This window comes from Paramisgurnus dabryanus, chromosome 20 (genome assembly GCF_030506205.2).
Source record: "Paramisgurnus dabryanus chromosome 20, PD_genome_1.1, whole genome shotgun sequence".
NCBI classification, from domain to species: domain Eukaryota; kingdom Metazoa; phylum Chordata; class Actinopteri; order Cypriniformes; family Cobitidae; genus Paramisgurnus; species Paramisgurnus dabryanus.
Genome location: NC_133356.1, coordinates 18738873 through 18763136, shown reverse-complemented (window position 1 = coordinate 18763136; position 24264 = coordinate 18738873). Strand labels below are relative to the sequence as shown.

The 24264-nt window shown below is 38.3% G+C and overlaps 2 protein-coding genes across 6 annotated transcripts in view; one reads left to right on the top strand and one right to left on the bottom strand.

Moving 5' to 3' along the window:
• glud1a (glutamate dehydrogenase 1a) overlaps nucleotides 1-2809 on the bottom strand; it is a 10201-nt gene extending 7392 nt beyond the window's left edge. The window contains exon 1 of the mRNA XM_065296868.2: nucleotides 2250-2809. Coding sequence (XP_065152940.1) covers nucleotides 2250-2652 — 403 coding nt within the window. The 5' untranslated portion in view covers nucleotides 2653-2809. The remainder of the gene's footprint in view (nucleotides 1-2249) is intronic.
• On the top strand, nucleotides 1240-24264 carry LOC135787119 (nuclear factor NF-kappa-B p100 subunit-like). 5 transcript variants are annotated; one of them, XM_065296867.2, is made up of 33 exons: nucleotides 1240-2138; nucleotides 3705-3823; nucleotides 5809-7084; nucleotides 9169-9276; nucleotides 9501-9695; nucleotides 9963-10109; nucleotides 10182-10388; nucleotides 10472-10709; nucleotides 12167-12282; nucleotides 12401-12506; nucleotides 13949-13999; nucleotides 15706-15745; nucleotides 16064-16133; nucleotides 16226-16266; nucleotides 16447-16545; nucleotides 16622-16773; nucleotides 16887-16999; nucleotides 17121-17279; nucleotides 18825-18929; nucleotides 19013-19101; nucleotides 19189-19327; nucleotides 19461-19604; nucleotides 19730-19903; nucleotides 20063-20204; nucleotides 20289-20403; nucleotides 20494-20701; nucleotides 20854-21023; nucleotides 21107-21209; nucleotides 22422-22642; nucleotides 22974-23055; nucleotides 23149-23312; nucleotides 23389-23500; nucleotides 23586-24264. In XM_065296867.2, the coding sequence occupies exons 3-33, from the start codon at nucleotides 5923-5925 to the stop codon at nucleotides 23660-23662; spliced, it is 5049 nt and encodes a 1682-aa protein (XP_065152939.1). In that variant the 5' UTR covers nucleotides 1240-2138; nucleotides 3705-3823; nucleotides 5809-5922; the 3' UTR covers nucleotides 23663-24264. The 5 variants fall into 5 exon arrangements, with proteins under 5 accessions (XP_065152939.1, XP_073668922.1, XP_065152936.1 ...); XM_073812821.1 differs by lacking the exons at nucleotides 1240-2138; nucleotides 3705-3823; nucleotides 5809-7084; ... (5 more) ...; nucleotides 12167-12282; nucleotides 12401-12506 and adding exons at nucleotides 12575-12749; nucleotides 13428-13515 and having other exon boundaries at nucleotides 13940-13999; XM_065296864.1 differs by lacking the exons at nucleotides 1240-2138; nucleotides 3705-3823; nucleotides 5809-7084; ... (5 more) ...; nucleotides 12167-12282; nucleotides 12401-12506 and adding an exon at nucleotides 12575-12749 and having other exon boundaries at nucleotides 13940-13999.

The window sequence follows — 24264 nt, the reverse complement described above, 5'->3', positions numbered from 1 at the left end:
AAATTGTGTGCAATTAAACCTTAGCAAATTAAAAATAAGGCTACTAACCACCAGCACTACATTTTAATATGTTTTGTTCAATTCTAAGTTTGAGATTGTTTATGTCATTAATTTTCTGAGGGGGTTGTGAAGGGATGGGGGGCTCATGCTGAAACGTTTAAGAACCACTACCTTACAGTGTTGAATTTTTATTGCTGAGGTAAAGTTTTCTATTAAAATAGTAATAAATAAACAAAACAAAACTTTTATTTGTTTCCAGATATTTATGCAGTGCAAAGTTTTTTTTTTTTTAAACATCCTAAAAATGTAATTTTTTTGCTAATATGCTATTTAGAGTAGGAGGTCTGGAAAACCTGTTTTAACGACCTTCTGCACAAAAAAAACACGTCTACAGTTCTGGTAGGGGAAATTTTGTGGGACACTACATGCACTAAACCAACTACAATGATGACTCACTCCCTCCACTGAACAAAGAGTGAAGAAAATCTGGGCAGGGCCAAAACTGGGTGCGCTTAAAGTCAAATGATTACTGAACAACCCTGTTTTGTTTTCAAATCTCCTCAAAAATGCTGCTTGAATGACTTTCTGGTGGTTCTAAACACTACCAAAATAACGATGACTAAAATGAAAACTATTGCAGGCTAAAAGGCCATGATATACCAACAGGAAAATAATGTCCCTCATGTAAGTTGCGAGTGGGAAATATAGCGAGTTTATCATAATGGCAAAACAAGTTATGCACACTATAAAATAGCATGTTCAGCAGATCCAAAGTCTGCTTCCTCTTACCCATTACATTACACTAAATCCTCTCTTCTTGTATACTCGATCAAAGACTAGCATTTTTCATGTTGAGTTTGCACATCACATTGCACATTGCATTGAGTTTGCACATCACATTGTAGTTTACAACTTAATCTTTTAAAAACAAAATCAAAACACTACACTAAATCAAAATCATGTAACCTAGTTATAAATGATCTTTAATAGGTAATATCACAGGCTGCACAGAAACATCATGCATACCATCTGTTTACCATTAATAAGGCTAGTATACTATACCTCAAGAGGGTGCAGTCTGCCTTTATTTTAGGCACTTGAGCAATTTTAAGTAATTTAATACAAGTAAACAGGTTTATGTAAACAATACATTACTGACATTTTTCCAAACTTGTTGATCAACCTAACACAGAGAGTGGGATATAAAGGGGATATAAAACTAAGTTGTAAATTGCATTTCAGAAAAAAAAGGGTGGGGGGGTTGAAAATGCTGATAGGACAGAGTTTTTATTCAAGGAAACTGCTTAGGATTTCCTTTATAAAGCAATGCAGTGTCAGTACTGACAGTGCAGAATCAAATGACCTGACAAATACCTAAATTTAAAGATTATGATGTAAAAGCCAATCATTTTACACAACTCTTACACAGACACCGTATATTTATAATGAATGATTTCACAAAAACTAAAATATACCCACATATCTCTGCAAAGATAAAACTAGTGGAAAATAAATACACATTTTATCACTGAGATAAAGCCAGGCTACCTAAAAAAGGTATGGTACAGGTCTTGTCACATTCTTGTCCCAAACGTTTACTGGGAATCATGTAGCAATGCAGGACTGATATAGTAAATTATATTTATACAGTTGTAATTATTAACCAGTGTTTTTTGTGAGATCAGATAATTTTAGAACAGCTCATTTATACTACGGATTACTGAGAAAACAAAATGCATTTCGTATTAATGAATTTAGAAAAGCAATTGATGGACAGTTCAGAATAGGAGCTTTTTAAGTACAGTAATAATTATTTTAATGTGAAGTTTAAGTTCCTGTAAAAAAAAAATCACAGAGTGTCGCTGTTGCGCACCTTATTTCTTCCCCATTTGCATCTAACAGACGCTGCCCAGGCCGATCAGAATATGACATCAAAGTACCGTGAGAGCTAGACTCGAAAGCTGTGCTATCGCGGGACTCAGATGTCATGGGCCGATTAGTCTGCGCAGCGTCTCGTAAATTCGAACACGCCTACTGTCTGTAAATAACACAAAAAAAAAAAAACGCAAAACGAAAGGGTAAAAAGAAACGTGTTTGGAGATAAACTTGATCCATTACATTGCACTTGGTTTGGACAGGTAAGACTAGATTTTTAATGTCAGTTTGTGTACTCGCATGACTTTTCTGTAAAAAACGACTGCTTCTGTAAGCCCTACGACGTTAACTTAAATGCAGTGAAAATGGCTCACCTCCTTTACAAGGTGTCCTATGTTGGCTGTGTTGAGCTCTGTACGCCTCGATCATTTCCCACTCCCCGTTGTCTCTCTTGATGGGGAAAGACACGGACAGGACGTGGTTGCATGGCTTAATGATCTTGAGGATTCCCCGGACTCTGTGTCTCTTCTGCTCGGGCGTTTCTCTCGTCTTTAGGTCGTGCACCAGCTTGTCCTCCACGATCGATGCACCTCTGTCAAAGAAACCCTCAACCATTCGGAAGAAATTGGGGTCGTCTTCCTTTTCTCCCACGGCCTCGCTGTAGCGGCGGACCCGCAGGAGAGACGCGGAAGCAGGCAGAACAGAGTCTACGCATCCCGAGGCCAGAGCGCTGCTGGTCGATGCGCGAGTCAAAAGCTCTCCCAGATACCTATACATGACTTTGGCCTGGCGAACCTATTGTGTCTATAAAGAAATTAAAAAAGTAAGGCAGTCGGTGTTTAGAGGTAGGGCGGGGTGAGTAAACGGACTCCTCCTTTTAGCTCAACTTAGTAAAGTGACAGCATGAACGCTGTTTATGAGGGTTGTTTTAGGAAGCAGGATCATGGGTCTCCACCTCAAGCTGGGAGGCGCTCAGTGAGCGAACTCTCTCTTGTTGCTTTGAATAAGTTTATGAAACTCATGGTTGTCATGGAAACAGTTTTAATAAAGTAAAGCTGCAGTGTTTTACTGTGCAGTGAATTATTGTATTGACTGAACCTGTTTGATGTGCAGCTATTAAAAGTGCCAAGACAATTTTTTCAGTGTGATACAGGAGATTATCATATCATGCCACAGTGGATCTCAGCCTTTTGACTTTTAAGGCCCACCCACTGTACAAAACAATATTTGCAGCCCAATTACAACCAGAGATTGGCATTAAAAGTAGCCAAACTTATAAATGTTGTTGTGCCAGCCATGATATTAGTAGACATAAAAAAACTAATAGAAAAAAATATAAGTTGATTTGATATGATTTTTACAGTTTACTAAATAAACACTTAAATAGGGTTCATCATTTCTGTTTTAACAGGCTGGATATATGAAGTGTCCATGTAATTCTGTTTACAGGTTAGATTTACTGGCCTTTATCAGCCCATGACGCACTACTTTAATCACTTATTTATTGTATTGATTAGGTGTTTGTATTGAAACTCTGCAAATATAACCACCTTTGTTCAATAATGTAGGCTTTTTAAGGGAGGGGATGTTATTTACATGGGCAGAAGAGTAAGAAGTACATTGACCTTGTGTTCGGTGCTCTACAGGCAAACAGAAAAGACACACGTTGATCAATTAAAACCCTATTTGTATCTGGATCCAGAAGTATATAGTATCAAAACCACAATGTGTAGTCTGAAATGTATCCTGCACCTGGGGTTATTTAATGCAGTGACTATTTGGCTACTTTCCAGGGATTGAATTGTTGCCTGTTTTTTGCCTTTTTTTAGGAAATCTCTCACTTCTTTGACTCAGAGGATTGTACTGTACATGGGAGACTGCAGCAATGGGATGATGACTTTCTTATGATTTTGTACAGACCAGAAATCCTTTTGTGTGATTCCTTGAGGTAAAAGATAAAATATACTACATAATCCAGGAGCATGTCCTCTGTTTTCTTTCATCTTGTCAGTAACACCCCTTATACAGTACCTCAGAGTGAGACTGCAATTTTCTGCCCATTTGCAACTGAACAAGCTGTAGTTTTAAACAATAGCATGCTGCTCTGTTATTGGCTCACGTGTGGCCAACACCCATCGTACGGTTGGTTAAGGTATGAAGAGTTACTCATTTAACTGCTGTTTTTCCTCTGCTAAATGAAAACAACTGATTTCCAGAATGCACTTTCACAGACGCATTATAATGTTCTCAGTAATTTCTGCCAGCTGTTAGCTTTTTTTGGTGTATGCTGTCTTTTCTCTCAGATTTCTTTCAGTCTTGGATTTAAAGGGATAGTTCACCCCAAAATGAAAATTCTGTCATCATTTACTCAGCCTCATGTTGTTTACAATCTGTATGAGTTTCTTAAATCTGTTGAACACAAAAGAAAATATGATAAGTATTTTGTTTTTCCTACTATGGAAGTCAGTGGGTAGATTGATGGTTATCATCATTTATCAAAATACAGCCATGGCCAAAAGTTTTGAGAATGACACAAATATTCATTTTCACAAAGTCTGCAACTTGTGTTTTTAGATCATAGACTGTAAAAAAAGATGGCCGACGCCTGTTCGCTCTATTCCATTGGTGAAAAGTGAAGCCGCCAGTGTCCCAATACAGCGCTGACATCTTGGGTCTTGAGTCTGCGCAGTAGCGATTTCGGGACCAGTCATGCGCAGTAGTGGGCAGGAAGTGAAGCCACGAAATCAAAACCCTGCCCTCGCTCTCGTAGAATGTGCATATCACACCATATCACAGCTGTCAATCATGACGTGACACCACCGTTTTTATATAATTAATTATTTTTATATAACAAAAAACAAACCTATTTTAAAAACAAACATTTGAATGTACATCAGCGTGATAAAAACTACAGTAAATGACAGAAACCAGCTTCGGAAAAAAGATAATTGAAGTGTAATTATTTTTTTTTGTTGGTATCAAGTCCCATTGAATAACATGGGGAGGCGGGGTTTATGACCTATACTGGGACCAGTCACTGGTGGGCGATCGAGACGTTTTGGCTTCACTTTTCAGGGCTTGTGCGGCACGCTTGTTTTAGATATTTTTTGTCAGATGTTGCTATGTTATACTGAAGTTTAATTACAAGCATAAGTGTCAAAGGCTTTTATTGACAATTTCATTAAGTTTATGCAAAGAGTTCATGTTTGCAGTGTTGACCCTTCGTTTTCATTTCCTGACATGCTGTCAATCAACTTCTGGGCCACATCCTCACTGATGGCAGCCAATTCTTGCATAATCAATGCTTAGCGTTTGTCAGAATTTGTGGGTTTTTGTTTGTCCACCCACCTCTTGAGGATTGACCAAAAGTTCTCAATGGGATTAAGGTCTGGGAAGTTTCCTGGCCATGGACCCAAAATCTTGATGTTTCGTTCGCCAAGACACTTATCAAATATGGGAAGGTGCTCCATCATCCTAGAAAGGCATTGTTTGTCACCAAACTGTTCTTGGATGGTTGGGAGACATTGCCATTGGAGGATGTTTTTGTACTGTTTATTTATTTATGGATGTGTTCTTAGGCAAAATTGTAAATGAGCCCACTCCTTTGGCTGAGACGCAACCCCACACATGAATGGGCACAGGATGTTTCACTGTTGGCATGAGTGGAAATGTTTTTTGGGATTAAGTTCATTTCCATGGCAAAGAGGGACTGTGCAATTAATTGCAATTCATCTTATCACTCTTTTGTAAATGAGTAAATGTTCACAGAAACTCACAGAAGAGTTATCTCTTTAAAGTCAAATCGTATTCGGTAACTTATCTTTATGTAAAATGCTTGTTTTACTAGTACTATAGTAAACTATTGTTTACTTAACGAAAATATTTCAGTATGGCTTGTATAAAATTTAACCTGCATCCATTTTCATATTCCAGCAGATAACATGATTCAAATACGACTACTACAACCTACGTTATAAATATGTAAATATAAGAGAAGACCTGCCAACCCAAATCTCATGACTGAGCCAGGAGAAAAGCAACTGCAATATGGCAAATAAACCAAAGGTTCATGTGTTTTTGGGAGCTCCATGTCCCCAAGCCCTTGCTTTGGAGGTCCGGAAGAAAGGGATCACAACAGATAAAAAAACATTAGATCGGAAAACAGCCTGGAAAACCATAGACCTCACTTGGAGTCATGGCAGGTTGATTCCCAAGCATAATGTTGAAGAAGGCAGAATGCATAATGTATGTGTTGAGGTGGTTAACCAGGACACTGAGGAAAGTGACAGGGAAAAAGAAACCAGTGAAGACAAAAAGAATTCCCAGAAGTCTCCATCAAATGGAGAATGCATTGAAGATGAAGAGTTGTGTCCTGCATCCGTAGAAGAATATCTAGATAACTGCTTCTCCTGCCCACGGACTAATGTAAATCCTGGACAGAGCAAAGATGAAAGATCTGGATCCCCTGTGTCTATGGAGACTGAGTATCTGAGTACATGGACAAAATCTCAAGCCTTGCTCCTTCGGGGCAGAGCAGCCTGGTCTCATACATTTGGCTTTCATGGAGACTTCAGTTCTCCGCACACACCTCCCAAACAAACACCCACAAGCTCTCTAAGTTCCCCAGAATTGTATAGCCCTACGACCAGCCCTGAAGAAAGGGGCTTAGGGGGAACTTTGCAAAGCTCGGTGGAGTACCATTATGATAGTCTAAGCCAAAGGCAGCAAGAAAGAGGGGTAATTATGGAAATCACACCAAATGGCATCCTGTGCTCTCAAGGTACCAATGTAGGTCATACTGAAAAAACTGTAGACCATCAGGAGATTGAACTTAACAATGACTCAACAGCACAGACTTCTCCTAGTCCCACTCCTTCTAAAAGGATCAAGTTATCTCAGACTGTAGACACAACCAAAAAAGTAACAGAACCGAGCACACCAAGTAATGCAGTTCCTATTTGTGGTCCTACAACCTTGTTGGTTAGGTGTAAGACCCATGGTGTGCGATACGCTATCTTGGTGGCTGTGGTGCATCCATGTCACTTAAAAGAGGTCAAAGTGAAAACCGGAGCTTCAGCTGGATCCAGTGTACCTCTGGCAACGATGATCGTCACAGACCAGTCTGATGTGGAGATGAAGGTAGTGCTATGGCGGACAGCAGCTTTCTGGGCTTTGACTGTAAATCCAGGGGATATTCTGCTAATTACAGGTAAAACTACTCTCTTCAATACCATTAACTTGAATGAACTGGTTTTCTACAGTGATTTGCCATAAAATGTGATCTGATCCTGATCTAGGTCACAACAATAGACAAACACAATGTGCAAAAGCTGACAACACACAAATAATTCTAGTTTCTTGTGTCTTATTTGAAAACACCCATTAAACATTCAGTGCTGAAGGATTTAATAGCTTGTTGGACCTCATTTGGCAGCAATAACCTCAAGCAAGCAATTTCCGTAGTTCTGAATCAGACCTGCACATCGTTCCCCTTTACATTTCCCTTTACAAAACCACTTCAACTCAGATATTTTGTAGGATGTCTGGTGTAAACCCGATCTCTTAAGGTAATTTATATGACGTATAGGTCTGGGCTTTGACTAGACCACTCCAAATGACGCATTTTGTTCTTAAGCCAGTCTGTGGTGAATTTACTTCAATGGTTAAGGTCATTGTCCTGGTGCATCCACCAACTTCTACTGAGCATCAACTGGTGGACAGCCACCCTGACATTATCCTGTAGGATATTTTGTAATTTTCCCCTTGATGGTGGCAAGTGGTCCTGGCCCTGAGGCAGCAATGCATGCCCAAATCATGATGTTCCCTCCACCGTACTTCACTGTTTCGATGTTGGTAAGCTGTGCCCTTTTGGCGCCATAGTAATCTTCCCGAACAAATAAACTTTTGTTTCATCAGTCTCAGTAGCACTGGGGTTTGCCAGGGTGCTCTTTTGCAAACTTCCGTCTCACAGCATTGTTTTTCAGGAGAGAAGTGGCTTCCCCCGTGGTGTTTTGCCATAGAAACGGTGCCTGTTCAAAGACTTACGTGTGGTAGACTCAGAACAGAGATGTGTGCCAGTTTCAATGATGTATTCAAGCCTTTAGCTGTTTCTGGTGGGTTCTTCTTTACTTCATTGAGTATTCTGCATTGTGCCGTAGGAGTCATCTTGGCTGGGCACCCACTTCTAGGAAGGGTAGCTACAGTATTAAACTGTCTCCATTTATAGACAATTTGTCTAACTGTAGAATGATGGATGTCTAAACATTTTGAGATTGTTTTGTATACCTTTTCAGCCTTATGGAGTGCAACAAATCTTGATCAGATATCTTTAAAGAGGTCCTTCTTGCGAGGGATGGTTTATAAGAGCTGTTGCTTCTTAAAGGGACACTTCACCCATTTGCATAAAGCTTTGTATAGTTAGAACCCCAGTCATGTTTTTGAATGATCATGCATCATTTTCTCAGTTGCCGCTGAGACAGGAGAAATACAGATTTCAGTGTTGCAGTTCCTTCTTTCAAAATCATCATTTTGCATCATTGAAAGAAGGAAGTGCAACGTCTTTGTTGAGGGAGTGAGACTACAAACACCCCTTTTCTCGGTCAATTAGGCACCAAATTCTAAATGTATGTTACATTTCGACTACAAATATGAAACACTTTTAATAAAGATTAATGTTTCTACGGGTGAAATGCTCCTTTAAGGACAGCAATCTTAAAATATCTGGGTGTCTTTATATCAAAGTAGCACTAAACCACACCTTTAAACTCATTGTATAAATTGGAATCCAGTATGCTTCTGACACAAATTCGCTTTCATAAAAGTAATTTGTCTATGACTTCATATTCATTTTCCTCCATCACTGTAAATGTTTAATGTGTGTTTTCAAAGAAGACACAAGAAACTAGAATTATCTGTGTGTTGTCAGCTTATGCATATTGTGTTTGTCTATTGTTGTGACCATTGGGAGGATCATATCACATTTTATGGCAAATCAGTAGAAAACCCGTATATTTCTAGGGGTTCACATACTTTTTCTTGACACTGTATAAACAAAATGCACATATTGTATACACATAATGCACAAAACAATTTATCCCTCAGAAGGGCTAATGTCTTACATGTAGTACAGTGTAAAACATATTACGAAACACATGTGGGGTATGCAGTTTCATGCATTAAAACTGCAAATGAAGGACAGGATACACATTCATTAATAGAGCATTATTAGATTGAGCTGTGTTTTAGTAATGGATGTAGTTGCATTTTAGTTGTGTTTTTGTGTTGTTTTGGCAGATGTGACAGTTCATGTAGATAAGTGGAAGAATGAGACGGTCCTGCAGTCATCTTTTACTAGTAAGCTGCTGAATCTTGGCCAGATCACAAGGGATCGTATCCCACAAGGTAACAAAAAAGTTAAGGCAAAGTCTCATAGGCATCTGAGTCCACTTTGCAGCCATACTGCATCATATTTTTTTAAAGCTGTTGGTCAAAATTATGTATTGTATATTTCAAATCTGTAATAGACATAATGCATCTGTTTTAATTTTCTTAAATTGTAGTTTATCATTAACTTTATTTTCCTTAATAGATTGTATCCATTCATTTGTAATGTTGATGTTGTTTAGCCCCACAGAGTTTGAACTGTCATACATTGAGATCACTGTGTACACACCTGTGTGAGAAGCGCCATCTGCTGGTGTCTCTGCCACCTCGCAAGGCTCAGGATTTGCATTCCATCCCGTTCGCCCACCTTGGTGCATTAAAAGCTGACACGTTGGTTCATGCTCTGCTTAAAGTTAGACACAGTAATTTAATTACAGGTATGCAAGCCATGATTTTAAGTATAACTTACATTAAAAAACATTAAAGTCTTACAAGCAAGTTAAAGTGTCATTGAAAAATATGTATGTTTAATATTAAATTAAAAAACAATACATACTGTCTTTAAAATGAAGACACTTACTGATTGTTAAAGTTTCTGAAGCATGTCTGATTTGTTTAAATGTGTCTTGCACTTGCATAAAGATGTCATAGCTCAGTGGCAACCAAAGTAAGTTTTAAGAGATTGCTGTTTTACTGTGTTGTAGCCTGGCGAGATGAGGCAGAGGGTATGTCTAGATCAGGAGGTGTACTGAAGGCTGTTTTGACTGTAGAGCAGGGTGATGGCCATCGTGGTGCTGTTGTGCTGTGGGGAGCTGCTCTCTCTTGGCTACAGCGATTAGAAAAAAACAAAGGTACTGCATAATTGAAATTGATACTGAATGATCTTTATTCTGCATGATTATCTATTTCTATGTATTTTTCAGATGCTGTATGGGAGTTCAGGATGCTGCTGGTCAGGCAGGATGTGACCTCAGGTTTGCTAGAGCTCCATTCCACTCCATGGGGCACCTGTCAGCCTCTATTTGCTGATGATACTCGATGCAAAGAGTTTTACAACACCGCACGCTTAGAGCGAACCACTAGCAGCTTTGAGATTGATCTTAATACACTTCTGTCCCAAAAATACTCGGGTGAGGACTTTTTTCCATTGCACAATGAAAGAGTGTTATTGATTACATGACATTGCTTACATTCTTGTTTATGTTCTCATTAGGTGACGTGGAGCTGAGAGTTCAAATCATTGCATTACAGTTCCAGAGCAGTCCATCGCAAGAGGCTTCAGTGATAATAGATGGCAACACACCATTGGAAAGAATCCTGGACATAGTTTCCGGTGACATCACTTTTACTGGATGTGGGCAGTGCTCTGCAGAGCTGGAGACTGATGAGAATGGCATCTATAGGCCATGTTACCCCTGCCTGCCACACACGGGAGTGCGTCGCTATTATAGGTCTGTTGTTATGTTTCTCTAATACAAACTAAAGCATTCTAAAGGTAAAACTGCTTTAGTACAACAACCAATGTTAGTTAACTATGTTACTAGTCAAAAGTTTGGAGTGTGTTTATAATGTTTTTTTATTTATTTTAAAAGCCTTACTTTTCTAAATGAGTCTATGGATAATTTATATAATTTATTAATTAAAGTAATCATGAATGTGTTGGACTGGAGAAACAAAGTAGTAGCATCTTTTAAAAGCATGTTTTATTAGTTTTGATCTTTTGTTTAACTTTATTTGGTCTCTTCAAAATGTACATGAATGCATTTGGAAGACACTTTTATTCAAAGTGACGTGCTGTACAGTAGTGATGGGCGATTTCAAAGCACTGCTTCATGAAGCCTCGAAGCATTTATGAATCTTTTATTTTGAATCATTGGTTCGGAGCGTGTTTCAAACTGGCCAAGTCACATGATTTTAGCAAACTAAGTTTCATTACGTCATAACTGTTTCGAAACGTTTTGAAATTCCAATGGTTCACCACTGGGGGAGTTGATCACAAATGACCACTGTTCATGGCCCTGTCCCAAATGGCACACTCGGGACTTGTGGACTTCCTCACTTTGTCCACGCTTTGATGACATCATGTAGTGCAGACCTTAGGGACCCTTGACGTGAGTCCAGGAGGGCGCCCCGGAGTTGTATTTTGGGACAGACTTGAGCGTCACGCCGGAAATAAGAAGAGAAGTTGCCCATCAGTGTGAACTCCTCCCTTCTGTCGGCTGATTGGTCTGATTGCTCTGATTGCTCTTTCGCATGGACTTCTGGGTTGGTAAAGTGCATGAAGCCTGCTGCAGTGTGGGCTTCACCAAAGACCGCATCAAGGGTCCAAAGGGGGCGCTAATGAGCACACTTTGAAGCATAAAAATGACAGATGGGACACCCTACAGACTTGTAGACTAAGTGAGCACGCGCAATTTAAAGCCACAAGACCGAAAGTCCACATGAAGTGCGCCATTTGTGACAGGGCCTATATTGATCTCGGGTCAGTTTTATTATGCAAGTTCATAAAACATTTGTCCTTCTGACTGATAATGCTACTATTTTGCCTATTTTTTGTTTATAGACATAACGGTATTTAATGACAAACATGTGCATAATTAAAAGGGAATGTTAAATTTTTTCTTAATAAAAACACAAAATTCACTTTTAACTTTATGGCTTAATTAAGTTAAATCATTTATTTTTCTTAAAAACATATTTTTAGAAAAAAAACCTTTGCAATTATTTTGTAAAAAGTGTAAAATGTTTGGACTGAGATCTTTTACAAGCTGAGCTTTTACAATGATTTTATCAGCAGGTGGCGCCATATTTAGGTGTTTCAAGTGCTTTGATTAAGCAAATAATTTTTTGAAGCAATTGATTCAGTTGATTCGAAGCTTCCTCTCATTGTCCACTCATGTCTTTCTAGGCCGGTTGTTTTAACTGTAAGAGATGGAGGTAATCAAATCTGTGTGCTAGTCCCTCCTGCTCTTGTGCAGAAGATTCTTCTAAACACTCCCCCAGACAAGTTGAATAAAACCATAGGTAAGATACGTTCCTTCTTCTCTCTCCAGAATTTTAAATTGTTTTTAAACCTTTTAAGCAATTTTCTGTTCATTTAAACCTTGTTATGTTCTCTCTGTTCTGTTTTGTTTGTCTCAAGCTCCAGCGTCAGAAGTGAGGTTCATCCAGGTAGTAGCTAACAGGATTAGTTCCATGTTGACCCCCATGAAGAACACATTTCTCCTGACTCTTCGAAGCCATTTTCAGTGTGATGAGAACAGCATTCCTATCGTTCAGGATTTTTTATTATTAGACATTAGCCCTTCTGATGGATAAATAATATCTAAGTATCTTTTAGATGATGGTCCATGGTTATTAGGGCAGTTAAGGTCCTAGTGCTGTCATCGGACCTTGAAGGCCAACCTTAAAAGAAATATCCCGACATCACAATTTAATCATGTTGGTTTGTTTCACATAAGCTTGATGGACAAATAAAGAATGATTTTGAGGTAATGAAATATTTGTGGTGGGATATAATCCAAGTATGCAATAAATGTGACTTTGTATATATCTTTGTTCTTGCACATGAAAGGTACTCTAGTAGCATGGGTGCCAGCCGAACTTAGTCCCGCCCACAACATTTCAGGTCGGGAAGTTTTGAGTATGACAACGTCAGGGTAGTACTTTAGTATTTAAAGTAGTAAACTATTGTTAATTTAAGTATGCTATGGTGTAATTTATTTAATTAATAAACTAGCAAGTACTGTATATAGTAAGTACCGTAGTATACTTTAACATTTACTATAATAAGGTTTAAAAACACTATAGTATAAATACTATTTTATTCTACATTATTTCATTTAGATTATTTTTGCATTTTGTAACTCTCCATGGTCTTGGATTTTAAAAGGAGTTTTAATTAAAACCATTTAGCTATATATTTATTAATTTTTATTTTTGAGCGGAAGTTTTGAAGCGCATGCAAATCTTCTTCCTTCTAAAAACCAATCAAAGATCTCGTATTAGATCACATGATTGCGGAATTCCCCCTTGTGTCAGGGGCTTTCCAATTCAAGAGCTTTCGATTCATGGACGTGTACAGTCTCATGGAGCGACGTGAGGATAACATTAAATAAGAAATAAACATTTAATTTTTCATGGATTGTGCATTTTTGTTCTTATTTTAGCTATTTGCTACAATTGTCCGAGACGTTCAGTTAACGTTAATTCGTTGACGCTAGAAGCACGAACTTTACCAGACGTCATCGATAACACGTAAGTTTGAAGTGAATCAAAATAGTCACGCATTATTATTAAACATTCGTTCATTAAGATACAAGTCTTTAAATAGTACTTTAGATGCCTGCAGTTTTGTTTTGACGGTTGCAGATCATATGAAATGTTCAATGTTAGTATGTAGAAAACGTTACAGAGATTCATAACATGATATGACGTGTTTCATTATGTGTATTTACATAAAAACTATGATGATCGTAAGCAATGTTTAATAATTTCAGTAATTGATAATATTTTCAAAGTTGTCCTGTGTTGTGCTATGCGGGGAAAATCCCGTGAAAAGTCATATGTACTTTTTGGGGCAGAGTTGTACAGTACGTGCACAACAGGGGAATCACATCCAATTGTACATTCTGTAAGTGTTATACAGTAATGTTAAGTGTATTATTGCAATTCATTTCAGAATCCAAAGAGTCTGTTCGGATGACCCTGCAACAACACACAGAATGGCTGGAGCTTTAAGGTACATTTTTATTTACTAGACTGCTCTCTTCCTAAAAATGCAGTATTGGCTTGCAGTACTAGAATAAAAGTCTATTCCTGATTTAATATATCCACAAATGTAACATTTTTCCTAAAGGTTTGGATTTGATTATATGTAACACACTGACTTATCTAAGTTAAGCTGGCACTGTTTCAACATGCATTATCCTCGTGGAAAAATTGTTGTGGATTTTAGTGAAGCCTGCATTAGACGGTTTAGTAGTGTTTTAGTGCTTTTAATTCACAGTTACATTAGTTTACAGATACTATTAGTCAGTAGTAGGTTTATTTTTGTTATTGCATGATGATTCATTTACCTTTCAACATCAGTATATGGATGAGTTACGTTCAAAGTCAGATTTATTGTTATTTCGCAGTGAAGCAGAAATCAATGTGGTTTTAATAGAAGCTGGACTGTATGTGGTTACTCTTGTATTAAAGCGAGTCAAACATTTACAAAGAAGGTGATAGTGTCCTTTGATTTTTTTGTGGGGTTATTTGTCACAAGCTAATATGCTATCATTTCACAGAAAAAGGACAGGATGTGGTTGGGATCTTTAAGAGTTTTTCTCTCTTTCAACTGACGTCAGGATTTACTGTTTTACTCAGTGTCACCTAAGAGCCCAGACAGCTCATAAGACAATTCATAGTTTACTGTACGTTTTTCCCATGAGAGAGAGAGAGCGTTTGGTACTTTAGGGCTATCTTAGGTTATCCTACCTCATCCTCGGCTGTGTGATGATGCTGCTTCCTCATTCCTGTCAATGCCAGTTAAAGAGACTTGTGTAATAGTGTCACACAGTGTAGCTATGGATAATAAAAACAATACTGAAAAATAATAAAAATAGATACTTCCTGTCTGATAGAGCGTTATATAATAGTAAACCGGTGTATCATTCAGAGATCTTCTTTAGTATTTTCTATTTGAATATTATGGGGGGGGGTAAAGATTTAAGCCAAAAGATGGGGGGCATTCCCCATTGTTTAGAGTTGTTCTGATAGCACAGGTATTGATGGGATATCTGACTAATTCATTTACACAGTGCCTTATTCATTACACATAAGTGGGTTTTTTCACATAGTCACCGATTTTATTTAAATATTCAGAGAAAAAGGATTCATAATAGGAATTTTGTTTGAAAAGTACCATCGAGAAGGAAATTCAAAGAAGTAATGACTTTGGAAAGTTGAGGAAATTCAGAAATGAGAGGAAATGATGAGAAAATGATGTACCTGCATTTCTCTGGATTTGACATGCGAGGCAGCATTGAGCTGGTATTCTGGGGGCTTTCCTCTGTTTTTTTCACTGACTTCCTGGAAACTGCGCAAGCGTGTGTGCAAGACAGAAGGAGCAAGGTTGAAAAAATCGAAAGCGTGCATCCATGTTCTGACACTGAAAGTGAAACAGTCCTGCTTTTGAGAGTCCTTTGTTTAAAACTGAGAGGCTCTGCATTTAGTTTGTCAGGTAGGCTGAAGTCCACGACTTCCTGTGTCTAGATCACAATACTACAGCGGGGAAAAACTGGGGAAATTAACTGTATCTGTAGGGGTTGTACTGCAGCTAAGAATCTAACGGTGTTTTGATTCAGCATGATGAATATATTACAATACAGTAGCTTTGGGGGTATTGTTGGAGTTTGCCTGTGTGTAAGACGGTCTGAATAAGTGCATTCTCTTACATTGCAGGATGGACGATTTACAATATCCAATGAAGTTTGACAGAGAGGTAAGCAACATAATTTCAAAATTGATCTTTACTACTTCCTTTAGTTCACCTTAAGCTTTATACTAAAGCTTTAAAACATACTAAAGCTTATATATATTATTTTTTGATTGCGGGCTCATTTATAAATATTATTGTGCATTATTAATCCAAATAAATCATATGTTAACTATTGATTAAGTAATACACTTAGTATAAAGTAATTGCTGATAAGAAAGTATTCCTTATTGTTATCTAATGTTAGGTACTTCAAATGTTAACATTTATTGTACAGTTTAATCATTTAATGTAAAAAATAAATGTGGTACTTTGTCTCTACAGTCATTTATGGAATTTCCATATCTCCAACCACCTTTTGACGTTAAAACTGAACCCTTTGTGGCAGAGACAGGTCGGTTAATGCATCATGCCTAACCTTGTTTTATTTTATGATAGTTTGCTTCTGTTGAGCATTTAACAAATGTTTTAATGCTTCTTCATTAGTTCATGGACCCTACTTGCAGATCATTGAGGAACCAAAGCAGGTATGTTCAATAAAGTTTTGTTAAATTAATTATTTTAGACTTTGAATCATGTTTGTGATGTGTTGAAATAAATTTGTAGACAACTTTGGGGAATTCCAGCCCTGTTCCTGGAATTATCCAGGTCACTCAGTTTCTTATTTAGTTAAATGTTACATACGTGTTATATGCTTTGTGTTACAGAGAGGATTTCGATTCCGTTATGAATGTGAGGGTCCGTCCCATGGAGGTTTGCCAGGTGCATCTAGTGAAAGAAACAGGAGGACATATCCCACAGTTAAGGTAACATTGTGTTTTCTTTCTATATGTAATGTATCAATGATATAATGTATGTTAAAATAGTTTGTTGTACATTTAGATATCCAACTACGTGGGCCATGCTCGAGTGGAAGTTCAGTTGGTGACACACACGGACCCCCCTCGTGTTCATGCACACAGCCTTGTGGGACGCCAGTGTACTGACAATGGCATATGCATGATTGATGTAGGGCCTAATGATCTCACAGCACAGTGAGTGAATTTCCCTTTTCACACCCTTTATTACTGTTAATTATCTTATACCTTATTGTGTGCTTATGTATATCTGTATAATGATCATGTATCATGGCATTATCTTTGTCTAGATTCAGCAATTTAGGTATTTTGCATGTCACTAAGAGAGGAGTGGTGGAAGTATTAACCAAAAGGTTGAGAGAAGAGAAGAGGAGATTAAAGGAGCCTGGTTATAAATTCAGTGGTAAGACAGTGGTTTGATTATTAAACTGGACATTTCTGATGTTTGATTTCAGTGCAGTGCTTACATGTCCACATTTCAAATGCAAATGTTTTTTCATCGTCAATGTTTTACAATCACACAGATGGAGAGGAACAGGCTATGTTGCAAGAAGCCAAAGAATTGGGTAAAAACATGGACCTTAACATTGTAAGATTAAAGTTTACCGCATACCTTCAGGACAGCGATGGTGGTTTTACCAGAGCCTTGAAGCCTGTTGTCTCCAATCCCATCTATGACAGTAGTAAGTTCTCACACACAACATTTAGTCATAAAGGACTCAATTCAATTCATTTAACAATTTCATACAACTCTGAGAGGGGAAGAAAGAGGGAAATATATTACTAAATGAATGAGAAGTTATGTGGGCACTTTAAAAGAAAAGGAAACTGAAATACTCCACCCCCCCAACACTGTGTTAATAAAAGAGGCATTTTAAATATTAAGCTTAAATAATGGATAGTAGTTAAATTATATATTGTTTAATATGGTGTTAATTAATAAAAATACCTTACGCTGTTTTTGGTTTAGCTTTTTGTTTCTTGTTTTTATATGTGACCATGCTTCTGACATCCAGGCTAAAGTCTCATGATAATATTTCATAATTATGGAATAAGGAGCATCAAAGTTTTGATTTCACTTATTGATTTCACAATTATTTCAATAACATGGCCTTACTCAGTCGGTATTAAAGGAAAACACCACCGTTTTTCAATATTTTACTATGTTCTCACCTTAACTTAGATAAATTTATGCATAATCATCTTTTTTCAATGCATGCACTTAATCTTTGTATAGCGCATCGTGAATGTGTTAGCAATTACCCTAGCCCCATTCATTCCTTAGGATCCAAACAGGGATGAATTTAGAAGCCACCAAACATTTTCATGTTTTCCCTATTTAAAGACTGTTACATGACTAGTTACACAAGTAAGTATGGTTGCACAAAATAAAACGTGGAAGAGCACTTAGTTGCAACACTTCGACCTTGGGCGCAGTAATATTGACGGAAGTTTGGGCAAGAGGGGGAGTGATGATGTTACTGCGCGCCGAGGTCGAAGTGCTGCAAACTAAGTGCTCTTCCACCATACAATATAGTTCTCATTTTTATCCTCTTAAAAAATCGCTACGTTTTATTTTTTGCCACCATACTTACTAGTGTAACTACTCACATAACACTTTAAATAGGGAAAACATAGAAGTGTTTGGTGGCTTTTAAATTCATCCCTGTTTGGATCCTAAAGAATGAATAGGGCTAGGCTAAATGCTAACACATTCATGACATGCTGTACAAAGATTTAGTGCACGCATCGACAAATTAATACATTAATACATCTTTTTTCAAAGTTGAGGTAAGAACATAGGAAAAAATTTTAAAATGGTGGCGTTTTCCTTTAAAGATAAACTCCTTAAGTGGCGCTGTCCCGCTCACGGGACACCTAAGTTAGGTCAATTTTTTCTATATAAATTTTATGTATATCACAACAAACTATATATTGTTGGAAAGGTCTAAGCCTCTAGAACACATATATCAACAGTGTTTTATAAAATAAATTATGTAGGGAGAGTAATTGATTCAATTTTAAAGAGAGTGCGCCTCAAAACATTTTTAAGGTTATATATATAAATATATATCAGATCCGTCAGATATCATCTCAACAAACGGATGTCCTATTTTTAATGACTTACTTAAATATATTGGATTATCATTATCTGTTAAACAACTTTCAAAGCTTTAAATGAGAAATAAATATTCTTGTTATAACTTACGTAAAACCTCTTTATCAAGAATCACCAAATGCCTCCAATCTGAAGATTTCCCGTATGGATAAAACCTCTGGATCTGTGCTTGGTGGGGAAGAAATATTTCTGCTCTGTGATAAAGTTCAAAAAGGTATTTTCATTTTTAAGATGGATTACCAATCATTCACAAACATTTATCTAGATCCAATAATCTCTATACTTCTTCAATTCCAGATGATATTGATATTCGTTTCTATGAGGAGGAAGAAGATGGAGGATGGGAGGCGTTTGGAGACTTTTCACCCACTGATGTTCACAAGCAGGTGTGTGAGAAATTCAAACATAGTAGTGCAAGTAATTCCTTTTAAAAACTGTCTAAATACTGACTCTTTTGTTTCTAACCCCATCAGTACGCAATCGTGTTCAAGACCCCGCCCTACCGCTGCACAGACATCACACGGCCAGTCACCGTGTTTCTGCAGCTTAAGAGGAAGAAGGGCGGCGACTGCAGTGAACCCAAGCAGTTTACATATATTCCACACAATCAAGGTTAGTAGTGTTGTGTATTATAAACCAACACCGGGAATCCTAATTTAGGTGGTTGTGTTACATCGTTCAATCTGTGTGTAATGTTAAGTAGTGTTTATCGCCTTCCCCTCTTAAAATTGTCCTATTATTTTAGACAAAGAAGAGGTTCAGAGAAAGAGGATGAAGTCCCTTCCTCAGCCCTATGATCACTGGCGAGGAGGACCTCAAGGAGGCGCGGGAGGCTTTGGGGGTCCTGGAGCCGGAACAGGAGGAGGAGGAGGTGGAATGGGTGGAGGAGGTGAAGAAACGTTTTTCTACAAACAAGTCCTCAACTTCTTAATCAATATTTTATTATGTTGGTCAAGCAGACTCGTTGTTTTTCAGCAAGATATTTAACTTTACTCCGGTCATTTCTGCATGTAGGTTTTCAATTTAACCACAATCTGGACAATCCAGCATTTTTTGTTGGTGGTTGTGGTGGCTATGGGGGAGCACAGCTGTCAAGCTCCGCCCCTCAGACAGATAGATCTCAAGATCAGCCGACAAACACACAAACTCAGCCTGGCTCCCCAGTGCAACAGCAACTCATTCAAATCGGTATGTCTAGATGATGTACAGTAGTGCCTGATGTTAATCTGTCATTTTGATCTGTACGATAAACAAACTTTAGTTTACCCATGTTTAAGCAGCAACTAAACTAAAATGATTTAGTATGCTTAAGCCCTCATGTATGCTTCCTTCCTGTGTTATTTCCAGCCACAGCTCTGCAAAATCATGCCACATTCACAGCAAAGAGCACTGCCCGTGCTTTACTACAATACTGCAGCACCGGGGATGTGCGTAACCTGCTGAATCTTCAGAGACATTTGTGTGGCGTGCAAGATGAGAACGGAGACACGTAAGGCTTTTTTTCCACATTGTCTTAATATTTTAGTGACCAGCTGGAGTTTATTTTTAAATGTTTCGTATTTGTTCCCCATAGGCCTCTGCACTTGGCTGTAATCCACCAGCAAGATCGTGTGGTGCAACAGCTGATTCAGACAATGCTAAACAGCCCACAGCCCAAGTTTATCAACAAATTCAACAAGCTCAGCCAGGTAACTGAGCATCTGTAAAAATAATCCTTAGTTAGTGATTTGTAAAATGCTTTGGTTGTCATAACGCATCACCTTTCTTTCCCCATTTAGACACCATTGCATCTGGCCGTGATCACGAAGCAGCCCAAGCTAGTCGAGATGCTGATGAGAACGGGTGCAGATCCGAGTCTTCTTGACCGGGATGGTCGAACAGCACTTCATCTGGCTGCCCACACCGGAGATGAAGCTATACTACGAGTGGTCCTGGGAATGCTGGGAGAGCACCACTGCCATTTAGTAAACTGTGCTGACTTCTCAGGTGAGACTTACTTTTGAAGTTGACACATTTTATCTGTTTAATCCATATCAGACTGTAGGTTAGACAGGTGTCTGAAGATCAAAACACTGCATGTGAAATATTACATGTAGGGAACAATATGCTAAGATCGTTTCTCCTTTCGTCCTTCTCAGGTCAGTATCCAGTCCATCTTGCGGTGAAGAAGGACGGAGAGCACTGTCTCAGATTGTTGGTGGAGGCTGGAGCAAAAATCAACATGCCAGAGCAGAAAAGCGGCTACACAGCACTACACCTTGCAGTGCGGGATAACCTTTTAAAAGTGGCCTGTAATCTCATTACTGAGGTAAACAACATGCTGTATACATAAGTTCCTACAGCCACCACAAATGTTTCATATTCATGGTTTTATATCTTTGTCTGTTACAGCTAAAAGCTGATGTGAATACCTGTACCTTTGGGGGCAACAGTCCCCTTCACCTCGCTGCCAGTCAGGGTTCTCCTCCTCTCTGCTCCATGCTGATAGCTGCAGGTATAAATGAAATCTTTTTATTAATAGCCCACATTTATTATGAAAACCTGGAGACACCACAGTGACGGTCATTAAAGGGACACTCCACATTTATTTTAAAAAATATGCTCCTTTTTCAGCTCCCCTAGAGTTAAACATTTGATTTTTACAGTTTTGGAATCCATTCAGCTGATCTCTGGGTCTGGCGCTACCACTTTTAGCATAGCTTAGCTTAATCCATTGAATCTGATTAGACCATTAGCATTGCACTCAAAAATTATCGATATTTTTCTCATTTAAAACTTGATTCTTCTGTAGTTATATTGGGTACTAAGACCGGTGGAAAATTAAAATTTGCAGGCATTTAGCAGGGGGCTATTTTCGAGCAATGCATAATATCATTGCGCCTGCTGCAGCCATGTTACAGCGCCAAAGTCCTTGATTATTACGCCAGAATGAGAGTATAGATCCTAGCCATATCTGCCTAGAAAATTGCAACTTTTTCCATCTGTCTTACTACACGATGTAACTACAGAAGAGTCAAGTTTTAAATAGGAAAAATATCGAAACTCTTTGGTTATTTTATTAGCATGATGCTAATGGTCTAATCAGAATCAATAGATTATGCTAAGCTATGCTAAAAGTGCTAGCGCCAGACCTGGAGATCAGCTGAATGGATTCCAAAATGGTAAGAATCAAATGCTTAACTCTAGAGGAGCTGAAAAAGATTAAGATTTAAACTTTGTTAAATGTAGTAATAGCTTAAAGGTGCAGTGTGTATAGTTAAGGAGGATCTATTGACAAAAATGCAATATAATATACATATACATGTTTTTAGTGGGGTATAAAGAATGCACATAATGAACCGTTATGTTTTTATTACCTTCAATTTACCTTCATACACTGTGGGTCCCCTTACAAGGAGGTCGCCATTTTGTGCCATCATGTTTCTACAGTAGCCCCAAATTGACAAAGTGCTCTACAGAGCGCATTTCATCACTATTTTATCTCAGATGACATATTTGTCCTGTAGCTTCTCTATGTGTTGGGAGGTTGAGCGATGGACTGAGCTGTTGTTTGCAATTCGCAACCTCACAACCAGATGCCGCTAGAATATACACAGTGCACCTTTAAATGTCAGCATGTTGGCAAGACATAAGAGAGCAGCTCAAGTCTAGTAAAAACTCTAGTTTCTAAGTTGAAAAAGAGTTGATCCCCTTGTTATTTATTTAGGTGCCAATAAATGCCTGGAGAACGATGAGCCTCTTTTCCTGGGCTCGTCTTCGTCGGATGAAGATGAGGAGATTGAAACAAAGGACGTCGACAGGCAGCTTCAAACTGAGATCGTTCCGCAAGTTGAGTGCATGTCGATATCATCCGAGCGAGGTCCATTTAACCCACGCAAGAGACCTGCAGCTGGGCACACACCATTTGACCTGGCCAAGTGTCAAAAGGTTTGATGCTTCACATTTATCATAATAGTGTATGTGACCCTGTCTGTGAGATCCTGGCTTAAGATTTATAATCTAATTATGAGATAAGGAGCATCCATTTTTTTATTTTAGTCATTGATTTCAATCTTTGACATGACCTCACTCAGTCAATAGTAAAGTTATTAAGGTTGTTATTACACAGAATGTTCTTAAATTGTGAAGCATGATTTTATGTCAAAAGTAAATTTAGCCATTTTTTTATGACAGGCAGGGTCACATACTCTTTATATTTAATATATTTTTTTCTTCACGTAATAAATGTCATCTTTTCAAACACCATTGTCATTCACAGGTTAAAGATCTGTTAGATGGTAGAAAAGCTCCCAAGCCCAGTCCACTCGCCTCCAAAAGGACAAAAATGAGCACAGAGGAAGGTAATGATGCTTTGACACACATTCATAAAAACCCACACATATATCTTATCTAATAGTTTGTCCTAAAACTGAGCTATGTTCCCCTTCTTGCAGTGAACCAGGGTTTGGACAGTGAGGTGCTCACTAAACTCTGCGGTATCCTTATTCAAGATGACGTACCCTTGAGAAAGCTGGCAGAAAACCTGGGCATGCTCACACTTACTCACCTGTATCAGGAGAGCGCCTCACCCTATCAGAAGTTGCTGGAGAACTACCAGGTAAGAAATTGTTGCTGTGTCTGTTTTGGCTAAATATTTTATAGGATGTATATTAAATATTTATGCATGTGCTTAGCTGAGTGGTGGTCCCGTGGATGGCCTGGTGGAGGCGCTGCAGTCTCTAGGGGTGAGTGATGGAGTGAGATTACTTAGAGACAGCCAACTCAGAGAAGACAAGCAGAGCACAGGTATGTAGAAGAGCTGATAGTACATAGTATATAGTAATCTGAATAAAAAAATAAAACACATCTGTCATGTTTTTCTTTCCTCCAGATTCCAAAGCGGACAGTGGTTTTGGTAGTCAGTCCATCACAGAGGAAATCGCGAATCCTACCGTGGCCAATCACTGATTATCAGGATCTGTACATTGAGAATAACATGGCACTTTATTTAGCAGCCTCTGCTCAGACTGATGGTGCGAACTGACGGACTGTTCATCATTTCAACAAGGTGGAAAAATAGGAGGATTTTAAAGGATCATTCTGAGGCCCCAACTGGTATTGCATAACTAAACATATGACAGAAGCTCTCAGTTGCTGTGAGAGATCTCCAGGGTTCGGAATGAAGGTGTAGTACAAGTCCAGACATTTTAAATGCTTGTATCTAAAGATCAACAACTTGCTGACAGTGACACCAGAGTAACTTAGCCAGACGGCAGACAACTCCGGGCCGGATCCGTACCGAAGCAGCTGACTTCTGGCCCAGAGTCGTCTGCTGTCTGGGTAAGTACAGCTGTAATCTTTGATGTGGAATGTTTTAATAAGAAAGTCTGTTGTAGGGTTGCGTTTCATATATGCAACCTTCGTAAAAATGAAAACTTGTTTGGAGATCTTTCTGCTAGTTACAAAGACCTCGATCCAAAACTGTTTATTTATGTATACTTGGCAGATTGCTTGGCAGTGAATGTGTTATTATGTTTGTGTATGTTTTAATAAAGCTATTGTTTTCATTA